The 14,469-nt window shown below is 43.4% G+C and overlaps 1 protein-coding gene across 1 annotated transcript; it reads right to left on the reverse strand.

Annotated features, from left to right (window-relative positions):
* Positions 1 to 110: 110 nt before the first annotated feature.
* Positions 111 to 11,256, reverse strand: LOC144071688 (uncharacterized). The gene is made up of 8 exons (XM_077597004.1): positions 10,709 to 11,256; positions 10,331 to 10,474; positions 8,620 to 9,269; positions 3,757 to 3,894; positions 3,518 to 3,660; positions 2,909 to 3,076; positions 2,698 to 2,809; positions 111 to 1,745 (listed from the first exon to the last, which is right to left on the reverse strand). The coding sequence occupies exons 1-8, from the start codon at positions 11,202 to 11,204 to the stop codon at positions 639 to 641; spliced, it is 2,958 nt and encodes a 985-aa protein (XP_077453130.1). The 5' UTR covers positions 11,205 to 11,256; the 3' UTR covers positions 111 to 638.
* Positions 11,257 to 14,469: the final 3,213 nt, after the last annotated feature.

The following is a 14,469-nucleotide window of genomic DNA, read 5'->3' on the forward strand; positions in this document are numbered from 1 at the left end:
TAAAACAAGCTGTAATGTCACGTCCATCTTGGTAACGTGACATTAGTTTTTTAATTTTTGGGGGGTATTTCTCAATCTTGTAACGTTACAATTTTTTCACATAGCATTACACTTAAATCTCGTAATATTACTATTTTCTTCTCCTAATATTGTGATTTTTTTTTCATAATAATAGGATTTTCCCACCCCTTCATTTCCAACTTTATTCTAATCATCTTACTGTCATAATGTAACATACTCTGACGTAATATTAGGATCAAAAATGATTCTCATCGTCCTATTTTTTTCCCCATCTTTGTTTGGCCCCGATACCCTGTGGTCATATGGAAGTCCCGACTTAAAAACAACGCGCATTTTGACCGAGTGCCGTCCCCCCCAATTTTTCGACTTGGAACCAGATTCCGCCGAAGCCCAGTATGGTGAAATCATGATTTGTGTGTTGGTCCTACCCAAACAAAAATGGATGAAATGAAATCAAACAAACTAGGCACTGAATGAGGGCGCTGGTACATTTTCTGACCAGATTTAAAAAACAAACGACATTCTTCCTCCGTATGCAAATGTTGGGAGTGCATCCAGTTGAAATGACAAGACAAATTGGGCGATGGGTCGCCAGCCCCGAAAAAAGACATTCTCCTTCACAGCAGGAGATCTTTGCGTTGCGTCTTGAGCGACGGCGCCCGTGGCTGCGTTTGGGAGCGCTCGCTTTTGACTTTTTTCATCCCTTGGAAGGGAGCCCCCAGCGTCCGCCCGGCGACGCCGCCCCCTACGCCGGCTCTGGAACTCTGGAAGGAGAGCGCCACGGCGCGGCGAGCCTCGGCCGGCTTGAACAGGTCGAAAGTAATGAGCGTCCTGGGGGCCTTTTTGGGCTCCTCCTTTTTGACGTGGCGGGCGGCCTTGAGCTCCGCCTCCGTCCGCTGCCCGCTTTTCTCCTTCTTGGCCTGCCACGGCTTGTGTCCGTCCGCCGCCATGACGTCGGGCGAGAGGGCCGGCGCCCCGTGCTCCCTTTCCTTCTTCCTGGGGGGCGGGGCCAGGGGCGGGGCCAGCACCGCCTCCACCTTGAGCTTGTCTTTGGGCCGGTGCTTCCTTTCGCCCTCTTTGCTCTTGTCTTTCCTCTCCTTATCGTCTTTAGTCCTTTCTCTGGCCTCCTTGCTGCGTTCCTTCTCCTCTTTAGTCCTTTCCTTGTCATGGCCGCCGTGGTGGTGGTGATGATGATGGTGGTCTCGAACCCTGGCCTCTTTACTCCTCTCTTTGCTCCCGTCGTCCTCCCGCCGGCCTTTTTCCTTCTTGACGCTTCCCATCTGGTCCCGGACTTGGCTCCGGCACCGCTCCTCCTCCGTCTCCACTGGCTCCTCCTCCTTTTTGAGCGCCTCCAAACGCTGCGCCTTTTCCTTGCACAGGAGCTCCTCCACCAGTTTGACCACCTTCTCCTCCAGCTCCTCCTCCTTGACAGGAAGCCGGACGTCTCCGGGCACGCGCCTCACTTCCTCCTCCTCCACCTCTTCATCCTCCTCCTCCTCTTCTTCCTCCACCTCCCGCCGCTCGTCTTCCTCGGCGTCGTTCTGGTGGTACTGCTTGAGTCGCACGTGCCAGGCCAGGCTGCAGACGGCCGACACCGTCTTGAACTGGTGGATGACGCCCCGCGGGATGAAGTAGATGTCGTCGTGGTAGAGCTGGATGCGGGCGTAGCGGATGCCCTCGCGCCGCAGTTGGTTCAGCTTGGCGTCGTCGATCCACTGCACGCACTGCGACCGAAGGCCGGTTCGTCGAGCAAGAAAGAAAAGCTTCCGTCAATTTCCCGCTCGGAACACGTTTTGACTCATTTCGACATTTTCAACCGGCGTATTTCCCGCACTATAAGGCGCAACTAAGGGGGCTTTCATTTCCTCCGATGTGCCCAACATAGTGTTTCCCACCCATCAAGTGTGCCGCGGGAAATTACACTCTAAAGTTCAGAGAGAAAAATGAATGTTAATATCACGAGAATAAAGATTAAAGTCATTTTGTTGCGTATGTTCTGTAACGTTGTTTGACGTTAAGTCTTTCTGAGCACAAAACTGCTCTTGGTGTAATGTTAATTTAAGCAATATTGAGAGTAAAAAAGTGGTAATGTTACGAGATTCAAGTCATTTTCTTGTTTTTACGTCATTGAACCAGAATTTTTTTTGGTTTCAGGGGCATCCACTTTTGGCGATGTGTGTGAGTGAGCACAACATTGCTTTTCACGTAATATTAAGGAGATTTCAGTAAGATTGGGAGTGATTATGAGATTTAAAATGTTACTTTTACGTCACTTGAACTGGAAGTTGTTCAGGAACCGCCGACATCAACTTTAGTGACATTATATTGGTGTGAAAAATCAGTTTTTTTAAATCTATTTGATTCCCGTTGATAAAACTTTGATGAGAACCACTTTATATTGATAATTTATGGGATATCAATTTCAATTTGAATATTTTTAGCCCGTGCTGCAGCTAAAAAAAGATTGGTAAACAATGGCCCAATATATGGATCAATGTTGGTGAATCAAATTCCCTTTAGCACAGGTCCATCTAGTGGAGATATAACACTAGCTCTAACCACAACTACAGCTCCACCTAGTGGTCGTATAACACAATTACTCAGCGAAGGCGCAACTTATAGCGCGGAAAAGACGGCAAGTTTTGAAAAGCCACGCGATTGGACTTGTTCAGGCACCTGAGACAGCGGTGGCTCGTGAAGGTCCAGCTGCAACCTCATCACCACGTCCGGGAAATCGGCGGCGTGGAAGCACACCACGTCTTTGGTGATGCGCGCGGGGGTGTCGCTCCTGCAAGACATTCCAACAAAAGACCGCTCCAATTGGGCCGTCTCACACCAAATGCTAAAACGCTACTTTCTAACGATATTTGGCGATTTGGGGACTCACTCTTCGCCACATCGCACGGCCTTCAGCACCCCCACGGCGGCCGTGGTCTGCCTCTCGAAGCCCTGGCCGATGTGGTCGGCGTGGGCCCGGGTGCGGTCTTCGAACAGCATCTCGCGGGGCTCGCTGGCTCGGGGCAGGTACTGCAAGTTCTTGATCTCGTTGGTGGACCTGCCGCGTGGTGGACGCCGCCGTTAATCAAATTGAATTATGAAAAAAAAATCCCCCAGAAAAAAAAAAAACGCGATGTCGTGAAACCGCGATATTTGAGGGATTACTGTATTTGTCATGGTTTCTATGTCCAGGTTGAAAAAAATCAAATATGGACAATTTGTAGGTCAACAATATCTTTGCAATATAAATCAACTCACTGTCAATTAATCATCGAAAAGTGAACCAAAAATACAAATCAGCAAAAGCCCTATTTTTGAGGGATTACTGTATTTGTCATGGTTTCTATGTCCTGTTTTTTTCCCCTCCCTACTATTGCCTTATTGATTTTCAGCAGGAACTGACAAAAGAGGCTTTTTAAAAAGAAAAAGGTTTTATACTTATAAAAAAGGTTAAAAATAAAAAAAAGGTTCTATACAATATAAAAAAAGGGAAATTGACCTTTTTCTTTTGAAGGGAGACTTGGGCATGTCAGCCATGGGGATCATCTGCTCCCCGGGTCGGACCCACATGATGGGGCCGTCGTCGCTGTCCGTGGGGCTCTGGAGCCGAAGGCTGGAGAAAGTTCCCCAGGGCAGAGTGCGCTACGGAAGGAAAGTGGGTGGCACGCATTGAATGAATGAGCTCACCTTTCAAAAAGTTCTTTTCCAAAGCCGACAACGACGTGAAAGAAAGATTACCTCCAAAAAGGGCGAATCCTCCAACATTTGGATGAACTCGGGGAAGTAGTCGCCCACCTCTTCGTCCACGGCGCCCACCAGGCTGACTTGGCGCATGGCGCCGGCCCGGTACGTCCCCTGGGAGTACGTCCGCTTGACCTGCGGTGGACGACGGACGACAATGAGTGACGATGCTCAACAATAGAATACTTTTATATCATATTAATACTATCAATGTAAGACATTTATTGTCATTGACCTATACCTGTTGCTGCAATGAACATTTTGGCCAGAAGACGGCGCTCATGTGCTATTTTGAAAGAATTGGACCACATGTGTCAAAGTGGCGGCCCGGGGGCCAAATCTGGCCCGCCGCATCATTTTGTGTGGCCCGGGAAAGTAAATCATGAGTGCCGACTTTTTGTTTTAGGATCAAATTAAAATGAAGACAATAGATGTATATTAAATGTCCTGATTTTCACCCTTTTAAATCAATCATTGTCATTTTTTAACCCTTTTTTTTCTGTGTTTTTAGTTCAAAAATCATTTTGTAAAATCTAAAAATATATTTAAAAAAAGCTAAAATAAACATTTTTTAGATCTATAAAAAAAACTGAATATTCAGGGATTTTAATCTAGTTCTTTTAATCCATCTTTCTGTGTTTTTAGTTCAAAAATCATTTTGTAAAATCTAAAAATATATATAAAAAAGCTAAAATAAACATTGTTTTAGATCTATAAAAAAAACTGAATATTCAGGGCTTTTAATCCATTTATAATTTAAAAATCTAAATATGTTGCCGTTAATGTGGCCCGCGAACCAAGCCGAGTTTGACCCCCTTGAGTTAGACGCAGCTTTCCCAAAGCGCTTAACATGCCGAAATCAATGAAATAGCGGTAACGATCGACCTTCTTTGAAGCGGTCCGACGTGGATGAAAGACAAAGTCTTCTTCAAAGACGGCGTGACTTTGCTAACGCATGCTAACTGCTTTCGTTTGAAAGTAAACAAAGAAGAGAAAGAACGCTTCCGTTCTCAAAAACGCGGGTGTGCGAATGCATCCACCGGGTTACGGCACGTGATCCTCGGTGGCGCTTTTTAAGGGATGCGTTTGTTCACCCATGGGTGATTTCCTGTCACATTGCGCCACTCTTTGAGCCCCCCCCCCCAAACATGTGTCAGCACTTTAACGTTCGCTTCTTTTTACACTCCACTCAGGCTGGAAAAATATTACAATGTTCATCAAAGGGAGGCCTAAAATCAATATGTAGAAAGCCCAGATTTCTATTTTTGGTAGCGTTGGGCGATATAGAAAAAAATAAAAATACAAAAATCTGCCGCTATTTTGGGCCCATCATGGTTGGCTTCTTGCGTATTTGGAATGTTTTGATTTGAAATGGTCTCACAGTGACAACTACTTGATTAAAATGACATTTGAAACGGGAAAATGAACTATTTTACAACGATAAATAACTTTTATGAAATCATCATTTTATATCGCCATTCGGAAAATGTTGAAAGTTGTTTTGAAATAAAAAGGAACTCTATTCCATTGATCAATCCGTGAGCTTCTTTCTTTGTAAAGTTACAACTGGATTTGGGGCTCACAGCACAAATTGGGGGAAAGATGTTTTTATTTTTTATTTTCTAAGTTTGACACTTTATTGACTTTACTTTTGTTCAATATATTTTCAAAAACTAGTGGCAATTCCCGTGTTATTCTCCCTTTTATCCTTTCATTGTTCAATACTTTTGGTCATTTGAAAAAATTAAAATAAAATAATATTAAAATATTAATTTAAAAAAATATTAGCAATTATTACAAGTATATTTTGAAAAGATTCATCACTATAGTATATTGTACAATTTTTTAATAACTTTTTAGTGAATTTATAAATTGACCCACACCCCTTTGGCTCAAAATGCATCGTTTAGGGCACAGGTGTCAAAGTGGCGGCCCAGGGGCCAAATCTGGCTCGCTGCATCATTTTGTGTGGCCCGGGAAAGTAAATGATGAGTGCCGACTTTCTGTTTTAGGATCAAATTAAAATGAAGAGTATAGATGTATATTACATTTCCTGATTTTCCCCCTTTTAAATCAATCATTGTCATTTTTTAATCCATTTTTTCTGTGTTTTTAGTTCCAAAATCATTTTGTAAAATCTAAAAAAATATTTAAAAAAAGCTAAAATAAACATTGTTTTAGATCTATAAAAAACTGAATATCCAGGGCTTTTAATCCATTTATTAAAAAAATATATCTAAATATTATATCTAAAATGGTCTGGCCCACGTGAAATCAAGTTGACGTTAAACTGGTCCGCGAACCAACCCGAGTCTGACACCCTTGCTTTAGGGTTTACATTTTAAAAATCTGAAAATTGGTCTAAAAAAAACAATCTAAAACAAGAATAACGCTAACATTGTGATTTCATCGTTTTGCTCAATCCTACCCACATAAGTGCAGTAAACAATCGATCAAAAACATAGATTCATCCATTAAAAAAAAGTGTTTTAACTAGCTTGAACTGAATTGCCCATTGTTTGAATAATTGATAAGTCCTCCGCTGCCAACCCTCCCTGTCGAAACCCGATCCGGGTCTCGTCTTTGCGCTAAAAAGGGCTTTCGTCCATAGACGGCGGCCAAAGATTTTTAAAACGGCTCCGACTTGCCAAAATATGGATCTCATCGGAGCGGACGGAGTGAGAAAATATGCTAATATCGGAGCACCGCGGGCGAGTCGGCGCGTGCCGCCCGCGTGGGCGCGCCGAGGGGAGGGAGTAATCTGATTACACAACTCCACCAAGGAGACCTTGGCAAAGGCTGGTGGCGGCGGAGAGGAGAGGGGCCCCCGGATGGAATAATTTTAGGTTAGTGTGACCTAAATGGATCCCTCGAAGCGTTTCGCCGCGCGGGAGGCACATTTTATGACCGGGATATAATTTAAGTGCAGTCGCATCGAGTCTCGCGCGCACCAGCGTTTCGCCGCCGATATAATTAGACGCTTGGTAATATGTGGAGAAAGTGCTGAGGTGTCATTTGCATTCTTGGTTGTACGCCGTCAATGGGAGAGCGTTTTTGCGGGAGAACATTTGCGGCGGTTTCCATTTTGGCGTCGATCATTTTCATACGCGATTCTCCGTGGTGGAATGAGAGGACAGTAGTCCATCGAATATCGCGGTCAATGCAGACCAGACATGGATGCGATACACAAAAAAATGCAAAATAGGATCACCCCTATTATAATTGTTTTTCTGTCCTAGTAGTAAGTTTCCTCGTGGATTTTCACATTTTTATGAACTTAAAAAAAATGTAATTACAAGAAAAAAAATCCCCAGAAAAAAATCAGCAATGTAGTGAAGCCGCAATATTTGAGGGATTACTGTATTTTGTTTCAATCGGCTAAGGATTTTTTTCTTGATAGTCGTTCTTTTTTCCTTAATTTCTATTATCTGTATAAAAGCCTTGACAGATGCTGGATCGTTAACTCATTGCATGCCGTTGGCCGCGACTGGTGTCCAATCCGGTTTGAGTGGGAGGGTTGGCACTGACAGTGATCCTTCAATCTGCCAGGCGATCATTGATATTTTGACACAATCAAAAATAACGCAACCGATCATAGAACGTGAGCCCCGTTGTAGAAATGCTTTGTTTACAAATGTTTGACTCTTTAACGATTTTTGGATCAAGCGAACTTGAAAATGACGAGTATCGCTAACTCTGGCTCACGCGACGCTGTAAAGCAGGTGTGTCAAAGTGGCAACCCGGGGGACAAATTTGGCCCGCCACATCATTTTGTGTGGCCCGAGAAAGCAAATCATGAGTGAAGATTAGAGATGTGTAGGAAATATATCCTGTGTTTCCCCTTTTTAAATCAATAATTGCAATTTATTTTCATCCTAAATTGTATTTTTTTTCCTTTTTGTCTTGTTTTTAGTTCAAAAATCATTTTTTAATATCTGTTTTAGATCTATAACAAACTGAATATTTAGGGATTTTGATCCAGTTCTTTTAATCTGATTTAAAAAAAAATCTAAATATATCTAAAAGTTTCCTTTCTCCTTTTTTTTTTCACTGAAAAAATAAACAGATTTATACAAATGCAATATATGTATACTCTTTTTTTCCTTTTCAATAAAAAACCAAAGGTTAAAACATAATATAGATTTAAAATTTGCCCTATTTTCTGACCATATTTTTTAAATAAATGTAAAAAAAAATCCACTACATGAGTATATTAGCTATTAAGAGGCTCAAAGAGAAGATTTTACTAATTTAAATGATCTATGGATCAGCACGATCGGTAAAGCGGTCAATTCATTAATCGATTAATTTTGACATTTTAGTTCACATGTGTCAAAGTGGCGGCCCGGGGGCCAAATCTGGCCCGCCGCATCATTTTGTGTGGCCCGGGAAAGTCATTCATGAGTGCCGACTTTCTGTTTTAGGATCAAATAAAAATAAAAAGTGTAGATGTATATTAAATGTCCTGATTTTCCATCTTTTAAATCAATAATTGTAATTTTTTAATCCATTTTATCTGTTTTTAGTTCAAAAATCATTTTGTAAAATCTAAAAATATATTAAAAAAGCTCAAATAAACATGGTTTTAGATCTGTAAAAAACGGAATATTCAGGGCTTTTAATCCAGTTCTTTTAATCCATTTATTAAAAAAAAATCTAAATATTATATCTAAAATGGTCCAGCCCACATGAAACCGAGTTGACGTTAATGCGGCCCGCGAACCAACCCGAGTCTGACACCCTTGTCTTAGTTGGAATACATAACGGATAAAATCAAAACGACGACAAAAAATGATGTAGACCCCTCCCCCCTGCCTTAAAGCGACGGCGTCGCTCGCTCTCGTGACTCGCCGCGCTCACCTGAGTGTGGAAGTTGACCATGGTGGTGGTCTCGATGTCCTTCTTTCCCAGCACCTCCATCTTGACGGGGGCGTTGGGGAACTTGTAGGAGAAATAATCCAGGAAGTCCGGCAGGTAGGCGGCCGCCCCGTGGATGATGCCCATGACGAAGCGCGCCGCCTGCGCCTCGTCCTCGCTGAACGACAGCGTGACGAACTCCTGGGCGAAGCGCTGCATTTGGGCCGGCGACAGACCCGACAGCTGCTCGCTGTAGGCGCGCGCCACCGAGGCGCCGCCATTGGCCTGGATCTCCACGTTGATCAGGTGGCCGAACTCCAGCCCGGGCGGGGCGGGCGGGGCCGCCGGGCCGGGCGGCGGCGAGCCGCAACCCGCCCCGTCCCCGACCACGACGGCGGGAGGAGGGTCCTGGCGGCGCGCTCCGTGATGGCCGACGACGGCGCCACTGTTGTTGCCGTTGATCCGGCTGAGGAAGTCGGCCAGACCGAGGGAGACAGCCGAGTGGGCGGTCTGGCACGAGCGGTGGTACGTTTTGGGGCGGCCGTGGCGTTCTTTGGCCCGCTCGCCGTCTTTGTGCTTCTTTTTCTTCTTCTTTTTCAGCTTCTTCAACAAGAGGTCCTCTTGGGATGTGGCTTTGGGTTTCTCCTTGGGTTCTGGCACGGTAGAAAAGAAAAAAAAAATGAGCACGACTGAACCCATTAAAAAGGAAAAAAAAATGGGGGAACGATTATGTTTCAGTGCCATCGACGTCTAATCCATTTTGACATGAGAGAAACTAGCTAGCCTGACAAAATAGGTTAGCTTCAATGGTGGCCAATGGTAGCTCATGGTCAGAGGTGATGTCAGAAAAACATTTGTTCACAATTTTGATCCATAAACCTGATGGAGCAATTTCTAATTGGCTGGCTAGAACAAGACTGCTGATCTCACTTGAACTACTTATTTATGTTTCTTATTTACTTATATATTTGTCTGTTATTTTTTAACTACGTGGTGAAAGCTTTAAATCTCATTATACCTATAATAGCAATAAAAGCATTCAATTCAATTCAAATTTTAAATCTTATGTAGCCCATTTTAGGTCACATTCTAAGTTGCAATCTTTTATTTATATGGCAACAAGCATTTTTTGATGTCACTACTACCCATGCAAAAACAAACTCAAGCGCAAGTGCATTTAAAAATGTGATAAAGCAGTCATTTGGGATACTCCTACTTGATTGGTTGAAATGTGACATTTTCCGATTTGATAAGGTTGGCCAAAATTTGATTCAGATTTATTTCAAGAGCATGATAAATTAACGCAATGACGTGAGTTAGATTAAAAAAAACGAGAACGAGATACATTATCAAATGTCAAAATCAAAGTATTTTTGCCGTTACAAATGAAAGTCAAGAACAAAACGCCACCGTGAATGTCAGGGGCCGCGCTTCGAGAAATTTGGGGGAAAGTCTCAACGTTGGGACGCTCAACGGCGGTAATTGGGGGAAAAATATGAATATTATGCATGCCGAATTTTCCTCCGCTACAATTAATTATAATAGGGTTTACCCTACGATTATCGCAGCCATGTCTGGTCTTCATTAACCGCGATATTCGAGGGATTACTGTATTTGTACACTTTGTGGTGAAGCGTTAGATCTCATTAAACTTGTATCATGACAATACAAGCGTTGAATTCAATTGAATTGAATCCATCCTTTTTCTGCTTACCTTTCTGAGGAGGAAACACCACTTCCCCGTTTTCCTTGGAGATGTCACGTTCTGGAGGCAGTTTGTGGTTTTTCCACTCTTTGCTGCTCTTGTCCTTCTTGTTATCCCGCTCCTTCTCCTTCTCCTTCTCCTTGTTGCTGTGATCTAAGAGGAAAATGACGCTTATTATCCAAGTGATAAAAGGATAAACATTTCCACGTGGAAGAGACTCCTCCACATGCGTGCAATATTCGGGCCTGATGCGCCCACAACATGCATTCGGTGGCCTGCGAAAATAGTCCGTTAGATGTGTTGGTGTTTTTGATTTGTTTTTTCTTTTTTTGCTTTTTTTTAAATTTGAAAGGGAACGCGTGTGGACACCGCGGGGGTCGGTCGTACCTCTCTGCGGCGCCTTGACATCGCTGTTCTCGGTCTTTGTATGGCAGCTAGCGGGGCTGACTTTCTCCACGGACGGGGCCGAAATGCGCTGCGTTTCGCCGCTTTTCTCCCGGTGTCGCTTCTCCTTGGCCCGTTTCTCTTTGGACGGCGAGGCCAGGAAGTTGCTTATTTTGAAGATTTTCCGAGCGGGAGTCGGAGTCGCTGCTCCCGGTACTGGCGCCGCGGCGGAGTGGCTCGCCTTGGCCGGGCCGAAACTCCATTTCGCTGGGCTCCCGCAACTCGCTTTCCCGTTGTGTTTTTCCCCTGCGCACAGCTCTCCGTTGACTTTCCGGTGCTTGGGCCGTTTCTCCTCCACGCGGACCCGCTTTGGGGGCGGCGGGTGAATGTCGTTGGAAGACTGCGGTCGGCTCTCCGGAGGCCGTTTAGCTAGCAGCGCTTGGGGGGAATTTGTTTGGCTGTTCGCTGCGAAATGCATGGAGTCCACGGACTCGGCCATCTTGGAAGTTTCTATTTTTTACGGCCAGACGTAACTGGTGCGTCAGAGCCCACGGAGGCGTGGCCTAGACTCTTACGTAGGCACGTACGGATGCGGAAGTGCAACGCGGAAGTTTTCCACTGGCACGTTTTCGGGATGTTGACAACAAATGTTTTTTTTTTTTTTTTTAAATCAGGCTAAATCTAAAAATGCCAGTATTTTTTTCCCATTAGTGCTTCATTTTATTTTTATCAATTATTATTCATAGAAGTAAAAATGTATTTCAATTCTCTTAAGATAATAACAAAAAAGCAAGTCCGTAATTGAAGCTCAGAAATTGTTAACAAATAACGCGTGTCTCCCTTTGTCTCAGTATTTAATTATTATATGTATTTCTTTTATGTCATGCAATTGCATCGTTATTTTTGTCTGCCTGTATTTTATGTAGTTCAACAAAAAACATGCACGTTTTAATACAACCGCTAGAGGGCAGTGTAGTAAAATATAAATTAGTACTAAATGACTCCAAAGTTACTCTTCACCCCTTTGTTACCAGAATTTTTTTTTTTAGCATATAGTACTGTATATATACTACAACCATCTTATCTATTTGTCCATATCTATATTTTTTTGTATTAATTTCATGTTTTTGTTCAGCACTGAAATGTGTCTCTTTCCACGTCAATTTGTTCACTTTAAGGAGTTATATTTACAAAAAGAAAAATCAAAATGAATAAAAACAGAACTATATTATTTCACTAAAAATGATTCCTTTGATTCATAGCATATAACTGATCGGCTGCCATTGACGACAATCAACGTCCATTTCATTTACAAGTGGCCCTAAATGCTCATCCAGTTGATACGGATTGGACGTCTCCTGCCGCCAAGAGTCAAATGCATGCTTACAAAGGGTTAATTGTGGAAATATAATGAATTGCAGGTATTCAGGTTAGCAACCGACAACCTAATCAACCTTATTTTTTTCTAGTCTGCGTCCCAATTTATCCCAGATGTGTCGGGACAAATCAAGTTGTTTTCAAGTGACCGTTTTAAAAGTCCTCCTGACACACGGTGAAAGAATGTCTGCTCTCATCAAGCGTCAACTGGATAAAAGTGTGTGACAGAGGACCTTTCGTGATGTTTTTTTTTTCAACAATACGACTTGGACAGAGATAAAGTAGTCCGCCAGTCTGGAAGCTCCAACCACGCTCAGATGTTTGGGGGAAAAAGACAACTGTGTTTACAGCAGGCGGCTCGCTGGGGGAAATTCAAAACAATCTTGACCAGCGGGCTCCGACCGGGATGACAACCCGCTGTCCATAAATGGACAAAAGCCCATGGAAGCTCTTAGGATCCACTGCCAACCTTTGCTCACACTTGATTCCACAATACGTACTTATATGATATCATATTTGACCCTTGCACCTAATGTTCACATCATGGGGAGGCTTGCGAACAAGCCTTCAAAAGAAATGATCCTGCCTTCAAAATAAATGATCCTAGCGACAATTTAGGTCTAAAATGCTCGTTGGCCTCACAGTCCTGGGGTCGAGGGTTCGATCCCAGGTGTGACGTTTGCACGTTCTCCCTGGGCTTGTGTGGTTTTTTTCTGGGTACTTCGCCTTTCTCCCACACCCCAAAAACATGCATGCTAGGCTAACTGCTTGAACACTCTAAATTACCTTACTCTTGCTATGATTGGTTGTGCTTGGTCTCCTTGTGCGCTGCGATTGGCTGGCCACTAATTCAGGGTGTAGCCCAAAAAGATGCTAGGCTAGCTGATTGAACACTCTTATTCAGGGGTGTCAGACTCGGGTTGGTTCGCGGGCCGCGTTAACGTCAACTCGATTTCATGTGAGCCGGACCATTTTTGATATAATATTTAATTTTTTTTAAATAAATGGATTAAAAGAACTGGATTAAAATCCCTGAATATTCAGTTTTTTTTATAGATCTAAAAAAAATGTTTATTTTAGCTTTTTTTTATATTTTTAGATTTTACAAAATGATTTTTAAACTAAAAACATAATAAAAATAATTGATTTAAAAGGGGAAAATCAGGAAATGTAATATACATCTATACTCTTCATTTTAATTTGATCCTAAAACAGAAAGTCGGCACTAATGATTTACTTTCCCGGGCCACACAAACTGATGCGGCGGGCCAGATTTGGCCCCCGGGCCGCCACTTTGACACATGTGCTCTAAATTGTCTAACCCTAGCTATGATGGGTTGTCCTTTGTTTCCTTGTGCTCTGCGATTGGCTGGCCATCAATACAGGGTGTATCTCAAAAACATCAAAAACATGCTACGCTAGCTGGTTGAACACGCTAAATTGCCCAACCCTACCTATGATTGGCTGTCCTTAATCTCCTCGTGCCCTGCGATTGGCTGCCCACCCAATCAGGGTGTCCCCTGCCTGGTACCCGTAGTTAACTGGGATAGGCTCCAGCACCCTCATGAGGCTAAGCAACTGGGAATATGACGGAAGATTTATCTAGCATTTTGTCAGCTAAACAGCCTCTCCCTGTTGTTTTACTGTCGACCGTTTGTAAACCCTGAGAGACGGCTGCCATTGGTCCAAAACAGTGACATAACAGGAAAGCCCCGTAAACACACAGTGCACGTCAAGATCCAAGAATCCCTCATGTCCTCACTACAAAATCAAACAAACAACACCAGGGCTAGCAAAATATCCCCATTTTTCACCAGACGGAGCACTGCAGAACAAAAAAAATAAAAAATGACGAACCAAGTAGCGCCAGATAGCGTCTCTTAAAATGTAAACACATCTCTCACACACATTCTGTCCAAGCAAGCAGGTGTGTTTGCATTCCGGCCTTTTACTTAACAAATCCATCCTCTTATCTATGGCAGGGGTGTCCAAGGTACGGCCCACGGCCTGAAACAAGACCTGGGAGGCACTTGGTTTATGCTGTACGTACAGAAACACACGCTTTTATTATATTATAATATTAATCAGGGTACCCGGAGAAAACCCACAAGGAGGCCCGAGGAGAACATGCAAACTCTACACAGGTGGACCGACCTGGATTTGAACCCAGGACCCCAGAGCTGCGAGGCCAACGTGCTAACCACTCATATCAAATTGCTTTATCCTCATTAGGGTCACGGAGGGTGCTGGAGCCTATCCCAGCAGAGGCGGGGGACACCCACTCAGTCGCCCTTTATTATTACTACTTATGCCTAATATTATTTATTCTGGATCAAATCAGGAAATGTAATATACATCTCTACTCTTCATTTTAATTTGATCCTAAA

Source organism: Stigmatopora argus, chromosome 3 (assembly GCF_051989625.1).
Source record: "Stigmatopora argus isolate UIUO_Sarg chromosome 3, RoL_Sarg_1.0, whole genome shotgun sequence".
NCBI classification, from domain to species: Eukaryota; Metazoa; Chordata; class Actinopteri; order Syngnathiformes; family Syngnathidae; genus Stigmatopora; species Stigmatopora argus.

Excerpts from the sequence above, each read along its gene's own strand:
- LOC144071688 (XM_077597004.1), bottom strand. The coding sequence starts at position 11,204 with ATGGCCGAGTCCGTGGACTCCATGCATTTCGCAGCGAACAGCCAAACA. Across the intron at positions 2,810-2,908 it reads GCCGTGCGATGTGGCGAAGA|GAGCGACACCCCCGCGCGCA; the intron begins GTGAGTCCCCAA and ends AATGTCTTGCAG. Across the intron at positions 1,746-2,697 it reads ACGAGCCACCGCTGTCTCAG|TGCGTGCAGTGGATCGACGA; the intron begins GTGCCTGAACAA and ends CTTCGGTCGCAG.